The following is a 17,250-nucleotide window of genomic DNA, read 5'->3' as shown; positions in this document are numbered from 1 at the left end:
TCTCATTAATCCTCTCTTTCACGGTCCCTTTGGTGCACGAGAAAAAGCAACAACTAGAACTTCCTCTGCTAAATTTGGAGTTTATGTGACATTAACAAGGCTCATATGCATTTAATAGTTTGAAATTTAAGTCCATATGCTCAAAAGGAGTCACAGCAGCTAGTAATCAGTGTTTAATTATTGAAAAGCTCATTCACTTTTGCAACTCAAATCATCTAACACATTCTAATGGCACAAAAGCTGATGTTTTTCAATCCTCTATTTGTGTTAATTATTAAGATGTTCACCTTACAGCTGCTGAAAAAATAACTTTTGATGTCAGAATGTTCCATTTTGTCGGCTTCCCTCCAATCCGCTGCATTCGGAAAGTGTTGTGAATTTGGAGAGCACTTGAGTACCGTGAACTCATTGTCAAGTTCAAGGAACCAGTTTGAGACGAGTTGAGCTCCATTACCCCTCAGGAGCCTGAACCGCTATCACAAAGCAGGATGAATTCATGTTTTCAGGGAATTTTGTTTTACACCAAATCTGAGCCTAAAACACCTAAATGTCACAGCTAAAATTGATCACTCATTGGATCAGGTTTCACAAATCTGCTACCGTCCAATTTTGGTGAGGCTGTGTGAACAGGAACCTTAGTTAGGGGGAAGGCAACATGGAGTTAGAACTTTATAGCAATATTTAGTGGTACTTTTGTGATAATGATAAAAAATATTATTTTAAAAAAGCTATTCATAAACACTGTTCTTAAAAACAAACGTCTCCAGGATGCCACTTGTTTGAAGAAGTGTGATTTAAATCACTGAGCTGCACACAGAAATTGGATTTAATCATATTTTCAACTTTATTGATGCTCTTGTGGAACAGACAATGGAGAAAATATTTTTTAAACGCTTTTTTGATAATACACTCAGTTTTGTTTCTTATTTAGCATTATTAATTGAAATTTACCAAGGCAACAATGAATCAAAATTGTTATCATAAGAGGTTTTTCACAATAAATGATAAACGATATGATAAGTGCCCAACCCTAATCTCAGTTTTCTGTTTCTAGTTGTCTCAAGAAACGTTGAATGGCATCTATTGCCTTTCAAGGTTTAATGTGTTGAGCTTTTGTTATATTGAACCAGTCTGCTCATTTTCCTCTGGCCTCTAATGAACCAGCAGACAGACCTAAATTAGTAGGTCAGTGTGCAATTTACCCAGATTGTGCAAAAAATTGAAACATCGGCTGAAAACTGGTAGCTAAAAAAGGAATGTGTCTAGCTGCAAAAAACAATGGAGGGATGTCAGAGGTAGATTTATCCTTGTCCAGTGTTATGTGATGATATTTTTGCAAATGATTTCAGTAATAAAATAAATTGTTCAAACTGATTTTAACAGTTGCTTTTGTTAAAGTTGCAACTCTAACATTACCTAACATTGTGAAACATTCCAGCAGTGGTTGCTAAATCAAGGCACAGTGAGGAACAGCAAGCCGATACAAAATGCTGGCTGGAGGTATTTGGTGCCGTTTGGTTTGTGAATGCACTGCAGAAAGCAGATTGTGAGTGCACTGCAAAAATACAAAATGTTTCCACGTATTTTTGGTCCAGTTTCTAGTGCAAATATATTAGTTTGCTTAAAATAAGACAAAACTAACCTACTAGTAACTTTTCAAAAAGAAACAGGAGCTTGTGTCAAGTCAGTAATTTCTTAATATTGATGGTAAGAATTTTAACTTATAAAATTTGAAAAATGCCTCGTTCCACTGGCAGATTATTTCACTTATAACTAATACATTTTCATCAGTATCAAGAAATGACTGGCTTAAATCAAGCTCCTGTTTCTTGCTGAAAAGTTCTTGTATGTTAGCTTCATTGTATTTAAAGTGAACTAAAATAATGGCACTAGAAACTAAACCAAATAACCCAGATTTGTGTTTTTGCAGTGTGTCAAATGTGTGAAGAAAATTGACCTAAAAGCATTACTTCCTCCGTTGAGATATGAAGCAATCAGAAAGACTGCACTATCATAAATATGTTGATGCAAAGCTCTTAGATAAACTAAAACATTTGCTAGATTTTGAATGCAGGCTATGCACTGCATCTGAATACTCAGAGCCTCTAACGTATTTTCTTGCTAATCAATGTGATTTTACTGTCAGAAGTATGATTGCACGTTTTCAGCTGTTAACAGCACAGAGTCGCTGCATCTACAACTTCTGATTTTTCTGTTAATAAAATAGAAAATATAGCTTTTCCCAAGAATAAAACTACCCTGCAACAAATTCCTCCTCAGAGGAAAAACATCCATCTCATGTTGAAGCACATCACCAGGCATATGACTTCGAGGAAGTTGACAAATGCTGCATGTTGGAATGCGACTTGAAATTTCCAACATCTGAATCAGCGTTTTCGGTTCTGTTTAGACAGAAATCTAGAGCGATACAAGCTAACAATACAACATTTCAATTACAATGTTGCTCCATCTGACAGTAACCCAATCAAAGGAGGAGGAGTGTTTGTAGTATTGACAATGAATTGCTATTAAATTATCAATGGTTTTCCGTACCGTTCATTCCTGCTTTTGGTTTAGATTCTCATTCTAATGTAAGTATGTAGTGTGTGTTTCAGTTTTATTCTATTGTGTTGCTTAGCTCGCTTGTTATTAATTTGTGTGGTTATTAGTCAGCCTTACCTCAGTTTCCCTGCTGGGGTTTTTGCCTAAGTGTGCTGCAGTTTCCTGATTAGTCACACCTGCTTCTCCTGTCACTTTTTATTCACATTTCCAGTAGCTTAAAATCCAGTGAGTTTCTCTTACCTCCTCCTGCGTCTCCCATTGTCTTTTTGGTCTGTTTTTTCTGCCAAACCAGTTTCTTTCATTGATGAGTTCTTGTTGTTCCTTAGGTTTCTGCTGTTTTCTCAAACATTTAAGTTTATGGATTATATTTTTAAATCAGTTTAACTAAGATCCTAGATGTAATAAGGATTTTTAAAGTGTGGTCACTGTGTATCATAAATACCACAAATTATACAAGGTTAGACTTCAGATGTTCTGAATAAACCACAAACATGTCTCAACACAGTTTAGAGGCCAGTTTTCTTTCAAACAATATTGATTCAATTCAAGTTCATTTCTCCAAGGAGAGAATAGTAAACAACGTTATATGTTAAAAACAAAACAAGCATTGTTTAGGGTAATTTACAAACCCAGGCCTAAAAAGACAGCAAAATTAAAGTTAACATACAAACACTGTACTACTGTGACTTTTAACAAGAAATACAAGTTCACACCCTTTGAACTTGCTCTGACTGCATATTTAATCATCTCACTGAAAATGGAAAAGATGACATTTTTCTAATCAAGGTGTAATATTTTTCTCTAAGAACTTCAAAAACGTTGCTGACTTTAGCAGATTTTTATTTCTGTATTTTTGCTGAAGTCTATAAATTAAAACCAAAATAACAACTAATTGTATTAGACAGTGGGTTGGGTTATTTTTTGCTGGAGTAAAAACCTCTTATTTTTCTGCTTTAATTAAAATCAGTTATTAGATAAACATACTTGTTTCAGTTTTATATTCTTTATATGACAGCTGTGGTTCATTTCTCTGAAACCACCCTAAGTTTACAGAGTATGTATTTGTAAACCATATTTATATTCACATTTTAAAGTTTGATATTTAAATACCACATTTCTATCAGACATGTGGTATCCCAGTCATTAAGTGTAAGTAACCCTTAAGCGAATTTTGACATTTTTGTTTTTATTTACCTAAAACTGTTTTCAGTGCTGCTAAAAAACCATCTTGCAAATTTTTGAATCTCACCTGTAGATTCATAAAATGTTCAGACTTGAATTCGATAGAAAGGAAAAATGAAACTTGACTCCAGAAATATAAGGGTAGAAAAAACAGTTTCTGTACTGCGTATAGAAACTGTGAGCTGCAGAATCTGCACCTGAGGACGTTTTAGTCAAATAATGCCTCCACCATGATGACACATCAGTTCACTTTTATACTATGAAAGCTGATATCCATGGCAACAGCAAAATGAGTGCATTAGCAGAATGAGGCCTGTTTTCTGAATGATCCAATATTTCATGCAACCAGCATCAAGAAGAGCACATGTTGGGATCCTGGACTGAACAAGCACACTGTAACATCTGTGTGAGGACGCCTGATGAGAGGAGATAACGTCTCATATATTTATGTCTCTGACGAATGTAATGCAGAAAATGAATGGAGGTATATTTGTATTTTCACACTTTAGCGTGCTCCATCCTTCTGTCCGAATAGAAACTGGTTAATTAAACCAAAAGTAAGTCAGTTTTTAACCCAAGCACCATTTCAATTTGGATGTTTAATCCAGAAATAAAACCAATTGCATTAAGCAGTAAGAGGGCTTAGTTCTTAAATCAAGCTCCCAGAAGTAAATTGCAAATTCTAAACAGAGCTGATAGTTTTAGTATCCCCTGCCACACTGAGGATGTTCAGCCTCTCTGCTGCGCTGTCTGGTGACAAAAGGCCACAGGGATGGGGGGAGAAGAAGGCACGGAGCCCTCCACCCCCTCCTTTTTCTCCGTTATTCTCAGTTAGGGAAGCGGGCAGGGAGCGGGTGCTGGAGAGGTGCAAGGGGGGATGAATGGGACCAGCTAGTGACCTCAGACAGAAAGAATGTCCCCGTTTGCTCAGTCGGCCCGCTCCCCTAGCAGCGCTCCACATAGTCATCAGTACTGGGGCCTTTGTATTCACCTTCCAGACCCCAAACTGCAGAGCAGAGGCCACAGACCAAACCGACTTCTCACTAAACTTTTCATCTTGCTCCTCAAAATGTGATTTAAAAAAAGTAAAAGTAAGCTTAAGAGTCTTAAAAGTCTCACCTATTGTGCAGACAGCATTCCTGGGCATCCCCGGCCGGTTATGCGTCTGTTACTGCCTCACCATTTCCCAGCATTTTGACTCTGGGTGTGCATTTGAAATACAGCAATTGCATAAATTTTATTGTAAAAACAAAGGGGTTGTCCATGCTGGGAGACCAATAAACCCAGTAGTGACTCTGGAATACAATTAAATCTGACTAATCCAGTCAGATTTATGAGATCCATGGGTTTGGTCTGCCAGGCTTCTGTGTGAAGTCATAGTGCTGCCAGAGAAACACAGCCACCAGTACATGAATTTGAATGGACGGGCTGTGTGAGATGCGTGGCGGGGGGCTGCAGAAGCCAGCTCGCAGCAGAATTTTTTTTCTTTTCAGACTAGATTCAAACTTGGATTCTGGTGAATGAAAGCTGGACCAGAGGAATTCAGCCTTCACACTGGTACAAGCCCAGTACCGCTGAACCGCGACTTGTTTGTTGTTTTAAAATACCAAAGAGGTGATTCATAATTCTTCCACAAAGGTTGAAAATAGCAGAAATGTCTTGTTAATATAGTCACAGTTTTCAACTCCTGTTCATCTTTATTATGTCAATTGTTGCTGGTATTTCTGGCAGTTGTCTACATAAGCAAGGAGGTACAGCAGGACCATTGGAAAACAGCAGGGCTTATTGATTGTGTAAATGGTGTAAATGGAGTTGTGTCAGGATCAATGGTTGCAGTAAGTAGACGAATGCTTAAAACTGACCAATCCCCCGCCAGCCATCTGCTCTGTGCTGAGCTGCTGCAGGTCTGTGGACACTCCCTGTGTTTCACAGAGACACAGGGAGTGAGATGTATTGTGGCATCCAGATATACTAACAGCACTTTGTCACTCTACTTATTCTTAACTAACTGTGACGTAAAACACAACTACGTAGCAACATTTCCGACGCCATTTGGAAACAAATGTCTGTTTTAGGCATTAAATACAACTTTAAAATAAGATCCAATGTCTACTTCTTCATTCTTATTCTTTAGCAAAACTAATTTAAAATTACAGGTGTTGTGGAGACCTATTTGGTTTGTAAAGTTACAATATTCAGAGGTTGCAAAGGTATCTAATTAGAGATATGCTGTTAACAACTGTAAAGGTAGCAATGGATTTTCTTTTTTATTATTCAATATAGGTAATGTGGTTATGCTGCGAGCTGTCAGTATTGTATCAGCAATATCAATAACTTTCTGAACAACCAGAAGGATTTATTCTTTTATTCAATTCTGTTCAATGTGTCATATTGAATCATCTCAAAGCAGTCTGCAAGACAAACTGACCCACGTTATTACAGAAATAAGCAGTCAATCTGATCAATTTAATTACATACGTTCCAATTCAGGCCTATGTGTAAAAAAATCAAGTTGTTTATTGTGTCCATTAGCGAAAAGGTTGTGGATTTAAGAAAACTCAGTCAATTGCATTGATTTTCCACTAATCCTTCCTCCTTATTGAGCTGTCTAAAACAACTTCAGTCTGAAATCTTTCGTGGTTTTTTAATTATATAAGACTACGATAATTATTGTAGTGGCATGCTACTTAAGTGCTCCTACTAACAGACTTCCTTTGTGATTTCTTCCAGGGAGGAGGCTACGAGGGAAGGCCTTCTACAACGTCAATGGGAAGGTGTACTGTGAAGAGGACTTCCTGGTGAGTCTCTGCTCATTCATGTTTATGGATTTTCCTTTACTGATCATGGGGAGCTGACAGAAGGTGCAGAAACAAACAGTTTAAGTGCTGTAATTGGAACTCCAGCACCTCCCCCTAAATTTCGACTCATTTCAACCAAATTTACCTCATGTGTTCATTCTTGCTGCACACACAGTCGCTTTAGAGGTGCAGGAGGAGTGTTGAACAACTTCTGGTCTCATCTGCTTCACATTAGCTGGGCAGGGTTGTGGTGCCCAAAGTTACTTTTGTTTGAAACTTTTACGACAAAGCAACTGAAACAACGAAACACCTAACTTATTAAAGTGAAGCAGAGGAGGACTTTGAAGCTCCCGATTGGTTCCTGTAAACAGCTTCATAATCTAGACGAACTCATAACACATGCTGCTGACTACGCTTCCTGTTTATAGACAGCTTCCCCTTAAAGATTAACTCGCTGATATGTTAGGAAACACTGAAATTCCTGTTTTGCACCGCACCATCACCACCCCTCTGATGCTGGAGGCCAGAGGACGGGATGAAGACTAATCGCCTTCCTGTGGCTGAGGCTTGTCTAGTCTGCCCCGTCACCGCGGGAGTGTTTCAGGCTGCGGTGGTGTTGAGGGGAGGCGAATGGGGGGAGGCTTCTTGTGGCAGATGGCGGATTCGGAGAGGCGTTAATGGGAAGTGGGCGGGCGGCCCATCAACACCTCCCACCTCCACCTGGTAGCTGCGTCTCTTCTGACGAGCCCTCAGTGTCTTCAGGTCGTGACCCAGGAGGAGTGAGGGGGGCTGTGTCCTGCAGATGGTCACTTTTATTATCTGACGGAACGAGCAGCAAGATGTGGAGTGTTTTTGTAACTATAACTATAAAACACATTTCACCCTATCAACACAGTAAATTTGATTAACTGAAAAACTCCCAGAAAGAGACAGTGGCTATCAGAGAGACAAAGACATCCTGGTGTGAATGAAAGAGCGCAGGAGCGCCCTCTATAGGTGACTCTAAGAATAATCAGTTTTCCTGTTAATCAGCTTTAGGTGCCAATAGTTTGGCATAAAATCTTTTAAAGTGTCCGAACTGAAGGAAATAAATTGTGCACTTCGTCTTTCCCCACAGTACTCTGGTTTCCAGCAGACGGCAGAGAAGTGCTTTGTGTGTGGTCACCTCATCATGGAGATGGTGAGAACTTCCTCCATTATTTTGAGAACAGATGTGGATATAGTATCTAGAAATTGTGCCCAAGTAAGAGTACCGCAACATATTTTTACTGCATTAAAAGTAAGAAGTAGACATCCAAGAAATTACTCAAGAGAGTAAAACGTATGTGGTGAAAAGGGTACTCAAGTATTCAGTAACTGATCAAGACATCAGTTATTTAACATTTAAAATCACATAATCAGAAAGACCAAAATATGAAGCCATGTGCAAATGAGTTTTTTTTTTTAGACCTAATTGAAAAAATGACCAAATCAGTCAAAAGAAAAATGTTTTCTAAATCAATTTCTTTCAATATAAGACTTATATATCTGCAGGTGTTTGTCTGTGTCTGCTGAATTTTTGGTTAAAATAAGTTTGTTCTCACTCACCTTTAAGCTGATAACTATAAATGAATTTCAGTGCAACCACCTTGCAGTTGGAAGTTTTCTAACTAGTAAATGAAATGCATACCACACTCTGTGTATTTTTATTAATAGGAAGAAAGTATTAAGTATTTTTTCTTCTTTGCTTGTTCTTGCTTGTGTCCTCGCTCAGATACTCCAGGCGCTGGGCAAGTCCTACCATCCGGGCTGCTTCCGCTGCATTGTGTGTAAAGAAGGGTTAGATGGAGTGCCTTTCACCGTAGATGTGGAAAACAACATCTACTGTGTCAAAGACTATCACACGTGAGGAACACTTCATCTGCAGTTAGACAATGTTATTATTGCCGACAAGGTGTTCTGTTAGCGTTGATTTGCTTCACTGTCATCATGGTAGCAATTAAGGACCATAACAGATTAAGAGATCAACACATGATCACTTATGAAACTCGTGTTGTAATATCTTCTTTTTCAATGCAGGGTTTTTGCTCCGAAGTGTGCTTCATGCAACCAGCCCATCCTTCCTGCCCAGGTAAAAAGCTAAATTACCTCATGCTTTAAATTATCACTACCGTTCTGATGAGTTCGCCTCCAGTAAAGATGACTACAAAGCCTTGTAAAATAAATGATTGTTGAAGAAACTTGGTGAGTGCTACTCTTTGCTGCAGTGAGCTTTGGAGATTTTTATTTATCTTTTTAAAAAAACCAGAGGTTTGAAGAACTCAAACAAAAGAGGTGCAAATGAAAAATGTAAATAATTGCATTAGTATGAATAGGATCTTGAAGTTTTCAGTTATCATTAGGACAGTAGAGACTAAGTTTATCGGAGCAGCAGAGAAGGTGATGTTTTAGTTTACATCAAATTGAAGACAGCGGTGTGTGATTTCTTTTTCTGCAGCAGTTAGTCTGGTGTGAAGGAAAGGCCTGACTATGAGTTTGTTCTCGCAGGGTTCTGAAGAGACCATCCGGGTTGTTTCTATGGACAAGGACTACCATGTGGAGTGTTACCACTGTGAGGTGAGACACAGCTTTCATTCACACGCAGTAGTAAGGCCAGGCTGTGATACTCTTGTTTTGGCTGGTGATGAATTTAGCATCATTCTGTGTATGATTCAGCTCCTCTGAATGAATGAGACTACAAATAAACAGCCATGCCACTCTGGCTGGCAAATGGTTAGCGCATTTACACATTTTCTCCATCAGCGCCGTGAACCTGTCTGAGAACTGCACATTCTCAGACAAGTGAGACTAGACTTTTTACACCAGTGAGAATGAATCACGGTTCTGGACACTAACCCAAGGATGCAGTTGAACATTGTGACTCATTGACTGAGCACATTCCAGCCCAGTGCTTCATTCTCAGCTGGGGGTTTGTTGTGAAACCTCACTCATCTTCCACCTTCACACCGTTTCCTTTCGTAATTTAAAGGTGACCTATTATGCTTCTAGAACAAGTTAGGACAGGGCTGTGGGCTATACAAAACATGCCTAGAATGTTTTTAGAAGCAGCCGAGACCCAAATGGAAATATAAAATTGCACAAAATGTAAGTTTAGCATAATAAACAAGAATGATGTGAAAAACAAAACTTTCCCCAGAAAAATTTCACACCTCCTTGCTGTGATCATTTAATTTATATTCAGAGGAATTAAATCTCATTTATGCAACAATAATCAGCAGAAGCAGAAGGGTAAGACTTGCTAATGTTTCTGAATCGTTGACATTCTGGGAAAAGACCATAATGTAAGCAGAGGTTAATCATTCAACCGAGTCGTGCAGGAAGAGGCTGAAGTTTGCATCTGAACTCAGTAAATTTATTACGCATTAGGAAAAAACAGGGTAGCATCATCATTTCGCATTTAACCTGGGATAGATTATAATTCACTCATTAAAAGTTACCTTGCACTAACAGTTTATGCGTTCAGCTCTTTTGTCTAGGTGTGAATCTCAGGTTTATGTAATTCCTGTTGATTGTTCAGTGGTCTCCCAGGGGGGCAAATCCCCACCCAATGCTGTAGGGCAATTATTAATTAAGAACTTTGTCACATTGGTTTTAATGCAAGAATGATCAAAAAGGAAGTCGCAAGTAATTCTGTCTAAATTATACAGAGTTCTTTAGGGAAACTGAACTGCACATTTATGAGCTATTTCATGAAAAAGATTTTGTTTTTTTAGCATTGCAAAGCTGTTAACATCATATCGGTGGTTCTTCAAAGTATTGACTTAGTAAAGACAAAAGCACATAAAATACATCAGTCTTTGGCTGTAACATGATGCAGTGTATCTTGGACTGGAAGCTAAATATTAATCTGACCTTGACCTTCTCTGTGACATGTTTATGTTTTCGTCAGGATTGTGGTCTTCAGCTGAACGATGAGGAAGGTCACCGCTGTTATCCACTTGAAGGTCACCTTCTCTGCCACAACTGCCACATCCAACGACTCCAGTCAAAGTTGCCCGCCCACCCACCCCCGAACTACCCCCTCCATGTGACTGAATTGTAGGAAGGAGACCCAGCTCCGCCTTCGAGATGTTCCAGGGCACCAGCAGTGGGGTTTAGAAGGATGGTCGCCCACTCCTCCAGCAGTCATGGTCATGTTTCCAGGCGCTGCACACCCAGCAACTCAAAGGGTTTCCATTCCTCTCTTTCTCCTTATCATTTGGGTGCATAATCCAAAACCAGACTCACCCAGAGGGCCCCAAGTAGAACCAACCTTTGTCGTTTTCTTCTTGTTAAAGAAGCAGTTCCTGGATTTCTTGTGTTTTGACTGAAGAGCTTCATGCAGGGTTGTCACAGCTGAGAGAACGAGCCTCCGGCGATGGCCGGGCCAGATGGGCAGTGCCTTCAGAGCGTTTTCTCTCTCCGTGCAGCTTTCAACACTGAAACAGAGCCCTGCAAAAGGCTATGCAAAGGACCCCCAGCATCATGACGCAGGGCTGTGAAGAAAAACAAACGACTCTCCACTGTGTCGACGTCACAGTAGCACGACAAGCCCAGAGAAACCGACTGACATTCCAAGTAGATGTCCGAGATGACACCTCGAGAGATTCACAAGCAGTGTCTTAATTGATGATTATATTATGAACAGAAAGAAAACTTTAGATGCACATAGGTCGTCTTTTTATATTGAATATATATTTCGCAGACGTTTTCCACATAAGATCCTAGATGTAGATTGTATTTTTTTAGGTGTGTGTATCTGTGAGTGTGACATAATTGGAGGTGTAACTCAAGCCTCCGCAGCTTTTGGGTCTGTTGCATTATCTCTCCTCGAGTCGCTTCATGTCTGTCAGAGGGTCAGAGATCCACAGGAAGCAGATGTGGGTTTGTAGTTTTTACATGCAGTTCTTTTATTCTATTTTAAGTACGTAGACACAGTTCATTTTGTTACAAATTTATCCCTGCCAAGCTGATGTTTGCATACTCCAAATAGTAATTTTAAACAAACTGTGCAGCATGCCACATCTTTCATTCGAAACTCAAATTCAGCTGTTCCACCCAAATATTCAACAAAGACTTGGAAATTTCCAGAATTCAGCTCCTTTTTTCTTTCATCAATTCTAACATAGCTGCTTAAATTTGAATAACACAACTGCATGCTCACTTAAAATATTTTTTTCCTTCAACATTTATTTCCCAACACTGTTATTTTGTCATATAATCACATCACCCATGACTGTGAGCAAGCTTGACTTGTCCACAAATGTCCACATAAGTGTATCTCAATACATTAGAATATTATGAAAATGTTCATTTATTTCAGAAATTTTGTTCAAATATGAAATTACTGTTGTTTTGATTCATAACGTACAGAGTTTTATATTTCAAGCCATTGTTTCTGTTAATTTGGACAATGGCATGTGACTTAACAAAATTCAGTTCAATTAATATTTACGACCGATTGAAAAAAGATTAATTGTAGAAATGTCAGACTACTAAGTACTATGTGCTTGTACTGTATGGTACAGTATATGCTCTCAATACTTGCATGAATTAATGCATCAATGGGCAAGGAGGTGATCAGCCCTGTGGAGGTGTTTTCCTTCCACTCAACTTCCCATTAATATTTTTAGATATTGCATTCAAAAAATCTGTTTCTCAGAACATTTTTATGTTACTTATGAAAATTGGATTTTGGAAACATTTTAACGGAACGTTGAGTGAAAGAAAGAAGTGTGGTTATTTTGAAATAACTCTAAAACTATAATTGTAGTCCCCAAAATTATGCCATTCTTTATGCAATTACTCTACGTATGAGTTTTGGTGTGTTTGTACGACACTTTTTTTTACTGAAGTAAATACACATTTTAATGATAGTCTAATTTATTGAGATGTGCTTGTATGTCCCACTGTGTTCTGCACAAAGTCTGCTAATGTGTTATGTGGGGAGAGGGGATACTTGAAATCATGGAGCTGCTGGTTCCGCCCATGTGCTTTTTTAAGGGATCCCCACCCATCGTTGCTTGTGTGTGTGTGTGTGTGCGTGTGTGTGTGTGTGTGTGTGTGTGTGTTCTCGCGATCACAGGCACTTATGTGTTGGAGTGTGTCTGCGTGTGTGTGTGCGCGCCTGTGTGTATTTGTGTACGAGTCCATAGGAAGACATTAGACCAAAAAAACAAAAAACAATGTCAAACTGTTTCTTTCACATACAGTATCTTTGAGTTTTGAAATATGCTTTCTATTTCTGCTTGTACTGATTCTCGCTTAAACATTCTTTGGATGTTAATGGTTTGAAACCAGATTTCAAAATTGCTTACTATAAAAACAAACAATTGAGTTTCTGTCATTTTTGCAGATGAACCCCAACGGTTTGTGCTTATAAAAGCAGCTGATTGAAATATCTATGTGTGCGTGTGTGTGTGACAGCGAGAGAGAGTATGTGTGTACTAGTGGCAGGCCCCTGGCACATGCACCTCACTGTGTTTGCAGGGCAGCGCAGCAACCAGCAGGATGACCCCGATTATCTCTGTTAAAATCTGATGATGACATTAAAAGACGCTGGAACCGATGCATCCAATTTTCTCTGTAGCACATCCGTCACCCATCTGAGGTTGTAGCCAGAGCGGAAAAAAAATAAATAAAAATGTCACCAACCATGTTGTGCATACACTGACCCATACTGTAATGCTGTAATACACTCAATTGTGAATAAATACTACTGAATGTGTTTAAAACAGAGAGTGAAGGCAGGGGTCATCATGTGAATGTAATATATTGTGTTTGTAAAAGCAGAGAAGAAAATGACTGCAGACTGTATGATCATCCTCACCTTTCTTGCAAGGTTCAAGTCACCCGTGCTGTACTTGAAGACTGAGGCATTCTATGAATTAATCTAATATTGCCCAAGAAAAACTTAACAAAAACGGATTGTATTCCCTTGAAAGATGTCTTAATTTACTTTTTTAAAATACTACTTTGATTTGTATTTCATAAAGAGGCTAGTTTTTTATTTTTATTTTGTTTCCTATCAAAAATAAACAAATAAATCACTTGGAAAGAGATGACTTCTACTGTTAGTTCCATCAAGCACATCTCAACATCTGTCACATCGTTTTGTAATGCTCAGTGTTTTGATTACCTAGATGGTTCATTTAAAAAAAGGAGACTAGATTTATTTATCTAAACATGAAAAGGTCTAAAGTTATTTAATGTATTAAAATCGGAACGTATCATTTAACTGTAGATGACAATCTGCTTTTTCAATAAAGTGGTTTTGTAGCTAACTGTAAAAAGTGTTGTTTTTTTTCTTAACTACATTGATTCAAGAAGCAAGTTGGATTGTAAAGAGGAGAAGTCCTTGTCCAAAAACTTGGGCCATTTCTCTGTCAAGGTCAGTGTGATTGACTTAATTCAAAGTTGTTTTTTTTTACAAATCTCACAAATATGAAGTGTAGGGAAAGGTTATGAGTCAAGAATGGTTTGGACTTCACAAGTCAAAACAAGGTTTTCCATGGCGATGGATATGTTAGTATTACCAACCAGCCCATGTTCCCATGCAATATTATTAAGGGGAATTATTAATTTAGTAGTGAATCACTGCCTATAATGAGCTTCTGTAACATTGTTGGCCTTTATTATTGGTGTTTTTGCTTCATCTTTCAGTAAGTTCATGTTTATTTATTCTTTAGATAACGGCAGTGCAGCACAAACAATTAAATGACATAATAGTTTTTAAGTCAAATCTGTAATTGCAATTAAAGACCTCTGTTGGAAAGACTCCCACACAGCAAAGTTAGTTTAATTAAATATGGGAAGAATGGCAGTTTTTCCCAATTCAAGGGCAAATCGAATTTGATCCATGCATTCAGTCACAGCGGTGTGTGACGTGATGAAGGCCTGGTTGTTCAAAGTATGAGCAGCAGGGATTATTATTAACATTATTTTTTATATAATTGAATCAAAGTTATCAAATTAAAGATTTGTCTTTTTTCCACATTTGTCAGTGTGAGATTACATGCTGCAGAAATGAAAGAGGATTTTAGTTAAAGTATTTTCACACGTGCACCAATCGATGCACATCCGTATAAATCTGTACAATGAAAAAGTGAGCAGCAGAATAATAAAAAATGCTGGCACTGAATGGGTAGATTATTTTGATTCGCCAAAATGAATGCAAGCACTAGATTGTTGAGCTAAATGAGAGACTGCACCCCTGTGGTGCAGTATTGTACAAAGTTTGGGCTAAATGGGGCATGAAGAAGGCTGATATCAGGAATGCTCTTTCCAATGTTCGATATAAAAAATGGGAAAGATACTGAACATTTGTAATCACACAATCTAGGGACTAATCTGGTCTCTTCTTTATAGAATATATCCCAAAAAGAACCAGATTTTAAAAAATCCAAAAATACAAAAAATTAACATTAAGTTTCCTTCTACACTGTGCAAGAAGATGCAAAATCACCAAAACTTCAGTTAACAAAATTATCACAACTGGTGTGCATCACCATGAAAATGTAGAAATTTTGACCCCATTTAAACAGTGCCATAAAACATAATTAAAATCAGATTAAAAAAAAATTACATTTCCACAAGTGGAGAAACCAGAGTGTCCAAAACAGGTTGCTTTTGCTGCTTCAGCACCCAGACCATTTGTTGGTGTTGTACTCAATGTCTCAAAATGAATGAAAAGACTGAATAAAGTTTTTGATTTAAAGTCATTTTTCCTTCAGGTTAGAGCAGGAAGAAATATTTTGTTCAAATCTAGAGATCTCATTGAATCTGAAGCAGAAAAAAAACATCCCCTCAATTGCTTAGATTTGCATTTGAGTGCAGTGTAATTTCTCTTCCCTCAGAGAATTTTCTGCTTAGAGCATGAAGGCATCTCAGGGGTCAAATGGCAAACTCACCGAAGGCTCATTCATCTCAGATTGTTTGGCTCTTTTTCCATGTACTTACAAAGTAGTGGAGAAAGCACCTTTTTCTGCCAGAGTGTCAAGTTGTTGAAGTCCATTGGTAAGACTCTCCCAGGAAACCTTGTATCCCACTCTTATTAACTCTTAGGTTCTTTGCTGGTTGCAAAAGGTTACAGAAGCCTCTTGTGGATCCAGACTTCTTCAGTTTTTGCAAAATGTATCATCCTTCTCCTTTGAGTCCATCTGTTTTGAAGCTGCAGAAACTTTCCTACGTCTTCTTCCTGGTCTGCAGGCAGATTTCTTTAACTTATGGCATGGATTTAATTTTACATGTTTAATTTCTGAGATCGTAGGAGCATGAAAAGGACTACTGATTGAAGAACAAAATACCAGAATTCAGATGTATCAAAGCAAATAGTCTGAACATTGGTTAGTAATTTTCAGCTCCATGTAATTATTCTAAATAGCTTTTCTTTGTCTTAAAGAAGATTTGTTTTTAGACTTTCATTCAAGTTTATCACAAGTGCTTGCATTGATGTGAAAAAAAGAAAACACAGAGAAAATTGTGAGATGCAAATGAAATGAACTTTTACATCCACTGAAGTGCACCAAGCTTTAAGCTCAAAAAGAAATGTCAAACCCTGCTCACCCATTTCAATCACAGTTGTATTTATAAGCTGCTGATCTGCAGATTGCAGGAGGTGCCGATGCATTTTGCGTGGGCGTACATAAAAGCGCAGACTGCCCACTCGCCGAGCTCTGAGGGGAACAGTGGTGTTTCAGTGTGAGGAGCTTGCTGGTGTTGGTTGACAGCTCTAACAGTCGGGGCACAAAGCAGCCTTTATGCATGCGAGGGTTCCACCCTGTGACTCAGGGAGCTCTGTGTGTGGAGACATGTGTGCCTGTGTCCGACCAGAGGCAGTGGAGGCAGTGGAGCCCCCACCTCCCCAGGGACCTGCTGCTGTGAGGTGAGCTCTGTTAAACAACACAAAAGAAATCCAGAACACCTTCCCTTGTGCAGACACAGGTACCCCTGCTGCCAGGAAAAAGGTGAAAATAGGCTTGCCACAGGATTACCTCATGTACGCCAAATATGTGGATGGTGACCTTTGAAATTTCAGCCTCCCTTTTCCTTCTGTCTGTCTGTGACAATAAAGTTTCATGCAAAGATTCCTGCTGTAACCTTGTTTAATCTCACAGATTTCAATAAACACAAATATTTAATATGTCTCAAATGTCACAGTTTCAAATCTGCTGGGTTTATTTTATTAAATGAGAGAATTGCCTTTCTCCTCAAAGTAAAGCAAAAGATTTTATCTGGATAATCTTTTGATGTGCGCTTGTGGCTATTTTAATTTCCTTTGTTAAACATAAATTTAACTTTTCTTGATTTATTGCTTTTCTGTTTCAGGTGAAAATAGCTCTAATTGCATAAAAGCTGATATCTAGAGCTAGACATTTTAAAGAGGAAGGCAACTTCAGAATAATTATCAAACACAGAGAAAGTCAGACTGACAGTAAAACTCACATGTCTCTATGAAAAGTCTATGAGATCTTTTCAAAGTTTTGGTTCAACACGCCTGAATCAAATGGCTGAATCACCTCCTCAATTTGCACTTAAGCTCTCCTGAGTCCTGCTAATGACCTGATTATTTCACTCAGGTGTGTTGAAGCAGAGACATCTAAAGGTTGTTGGACCTACTTGTCCCTTTCTCAAGTCTTTTGCAACTTAAAAAAAAATCCTACACAATTTCTCTATGTCCACTCTGTTTCCT

The 17,250-nt window shown here is 38.4% G+C and overlaps 1 protein-coding gene across 1 annotated transcript in view; it reads left to right on the top strand.

Annotated features, from left to right (window-relative positions):
* wtip (WT1 interacting protein) overlaps positions 1–13,843 on the top strand; it is a 28,839-nt gene extending 14,996 nt beyond the window's left edge. Inside the window, exons 3-8 of the mRNA XM_055036952.1 lie at positions 6,475–6,542; positions 7,660–7,722; positions 8,296–8,426; positions 8,601–8,652; positions 9,069–9,137; positions 10,471–13,843. Coding sequence (XP_054892927.1) covers positions 6,475–6,542; positions 7,660–7,722; positions 8,296–8,426; positions 8,601–8,652; positions 9,069–9,137; positions 10,471–10,623 — 536 coding nt within the window. The 3' untranslated portion in view covers positions 10,624–13,843. The remainder of the gene's footprint in view (positions 1–6,474; positions 6,543–7,659; positions 7,723–8,295; positions 8,427–8,600; positions 8,653–9,068; positions 9,138–10,470) is intronic.
* Positions 13,844–17,250: the final 3,407 nt, after the last annotated feature.

The sequence above is a fragment of the Poeciliopsis prolifica genome, unplaced genomic scaffold (genome assembly GCF_027474105.1).
Source record: "Poeciliopsis prolifica strain line A6 unplaced genomic scaffold, Auburn_PproV2 SCAFFOLD011, whole genome shotgun sequence".
Classification (NCBI taxonomy): domain Eukaryota; kingdom Metazoa; phylum Chordata; class Actinopteri; order Cyprinodontiformes; family Poeciliidae; genus Poeciliopsis; species Poeciliopsis prolifica.
This window is presented reverse-complemented; position numbering and strand designations above follow the sequence as displayed.